At 58.8% G+C, this 2,261-nt stretch overlaps 1 protein-coding gene across 1 annotated transcript; it reads right to left on the reverse strand.

The window, feature by feature from the left end:
• Window positions 1-369: 369 nt before the first annotated feature.
• Window positions 370-1,062, reverse strand: LOC124234616 (class I histocompatibility antigen, Gogo-B*0101 alpha chain-like; the record flags this gene model as incomplete). Its single annotated transcript, XM_046651940.1, has 2 exons — window positions 603-1,062; window positions 370-489 (listed from the first exon to the last, which is right to left on the reverse strand). Coding segments are annotated over exons 1-2 (535 nt in total), but the record flags the coding sequence as incomplete, so codon positions are not given.
• Between the last annotated feature and the right edge of the window lie 1,199 nt (window positions 1,063-2,261).

A 2,261-nucleotide genomic window follows, 5' to 3' on the forward strand; every position in this document is an offset into this window, starting at 1 on the left:
CAGGGTCAAAGGGGACCAATGATGAGCAATTTCAGGCATGGTCTCACCTTCGACCCCTGAAGAAATTGGATTCCCTAAGTGTCCTTTAGAGAACAACGGCAGGCCCTCTGTGCAAGTCACTATCACAAAATATGAAAACCTGGGGGGATTCCTCCCCCTCCTGAGAGACAGTATTCTGACAGTGATCCCATTTTCCTTCTCTCTTTGTCGGACGCCCCCAACCCGAGAGGAGATCGGGAGGCCCCGTGTCCCCTCGTACCCGCGCGCTGCAGCGTCTCCTTCCCGTTCTCCAGGTATCTGAGGAGCTACTCCACGCACGTGCCCTCCAGGTAGTTCCTCCAGCGCTCCGCCACACCGGCCGCCTCCCACCTGCGCCGGGAGATCTGAGCCCCCGTGTCCGCCGCGGTCCAGGGTGCAGGTCCTTGTTCAGGGCGATGAAATCGGCGCCGTCGTAGGCGACCTGTCTGTACCCGCGGAGGAGGCACAGATCTGGCCCCACGTAGTAGCAGCCATACACAACCGGTAGCTGTGAGACCCTGACCCCGCCCAGAGGTCAGCCCCGCCTACTCGGCCCCGCCCACACGCAGATATTAAACCCAAACTGAAAATGAAACCGCGGAAAGTCCCTGCCGGCTCTTCCCGGGTCGGGGGCCGCGCGGGTCCCGCAGCCTCGGGGTGAATCTCGGACCCGGAGACTCGGGGAGACCCCGGCCCGTCCATGGGGATGGGAGGTCGCGACCTGGGCCCGCGTCTCTCACCGGCCTCGCTCTGGTTGTAGTTGACACATGCGGCATTCAGTTTCTTTAGTAAACTCTGTGCGGTGCCCTTGACGGTCCGCGTCTCCGGTTCCCAATACCCCCGCCCCTCCTGCTCCACCCACGGCGCCCGCGGCTCCATCCTCGAACTCGCGGCGTCGCTGTCGAACCGCACGAACTGCGTGTCGTCCACGTAGCCGACGGCGATGAAGCGGGGCTCCCCGCGGCCGGGCCGGGACACGGCGGTTTTGAAATATTTCATGGAGTGGGAGCCTGGGGGCGGGGAGGGGCTGAGACCCCGGACCCGGCCCAACCCTCGTTCTAGCGCGGGTCCCCGAGGGTGATGAGGCCGGGAGGGGGAAGGGGCTCGGGAGACGGAAAAGGGGCGGCAGGTCCGAGAAGGTTGGGGACTTGGGGTGAAAAGATGAGGGGGCGGGAGAAGGGAGGGGTCAGGCTGAGATAGAGGGTCTGGGCTGCGTCCGCGGAGACGCGCCTTCCCTGTGATGAGGATTTTAGGCTGGTTACTTTTAAAACTGCAGATGAGAAGGAGGCTCTGAGGACTGGAGTTTTGCTTGTCCTTTTGAGAGACATTTGCATTTGTGAAGGAAGGGGGGATGACCTTGTAGGGACCTGAAATTGGCCACCCCAGGATATGTCTCTTTGGCATCCGGATTGTTTTGGGCTGATTGCTTTCGATAAACTGGGACAGGGAAGGAGGTTCTGGGGAATGGAACTTGCCCTTGTTGGGACACATTCACATTTGTAAGGTAAATCTCTATCTGTAAAAGGTGCCTCCCTCTCTGTACCAGGAAGAAGAAGAGAGATGACCTTATCCCTAGAAACTCTTAATGGGGAAGGCAAGAACTTAAGTTGGTTGCTGTCTGGCAATCTCATGTAACTGATTTAGGGTGGTGGCTTCTGACCTTTACTTAATCCAATTTGATTCTTGTCTAAAAGTCATGGGATCACCCAACGACCAGACCCCACCTGCACTGATACCATTTTAACTTTTTTCATGTTCTTTCCTTTGTCTTGTAAAGAAATGACTCACATACCCATGCCTTATAAAATTAACCCTAACCCTCAACTCGGGGCAGCAGCAGGAGCTCTGACTGCCCGTGGGTCCTGTCCCCACGCACCAGCTCTGCCTGCCCATGGGCCCTGTCCCCATGCCAGCGGGGGCAGCAGCAGCGGCGGCAGCAGAAGCTCTGACTGCCCATGGGTCCTGTCCCCATGCTATTCTATTCTCTAAATAAAAGAGCACTACTGCCAGATCTTAAGAGTCTAAGAAATCTTTCTTTCGACTCCTCGGCTCACCGACCCCGCATCACCTGGGTGCCTGTGCCACCGCCACGCGGTCCCCTGGCTCCGCCCCCCGCAGAGGCCGTTTCCTCCCGACCCCGCACTCACACGCCCAGGTCTTGGTCAGGGCCCCGAGAGCAGCAGGAGGAAAGTTGGAGGCATCATGACCCGCATCCTCGTGGTCGAGGAGGAATCTGAGCCCCT

Source organism: Equus quagga, unplaced genomic scaffold, assembly GCF_021613505.1.
Source record: "Equus quagga isolate Etosha38 unplaced genomic scaffold, UCLA_HA_Equagga_1.0 96975_RagTag, whole genome shotgun sequence".
Classification (NCBI taxonomy): Eukaryota; Metazoa; Chordata; class Mammalia; order Perissodactyla; family Equidae; genus Equus; species Equus quagga.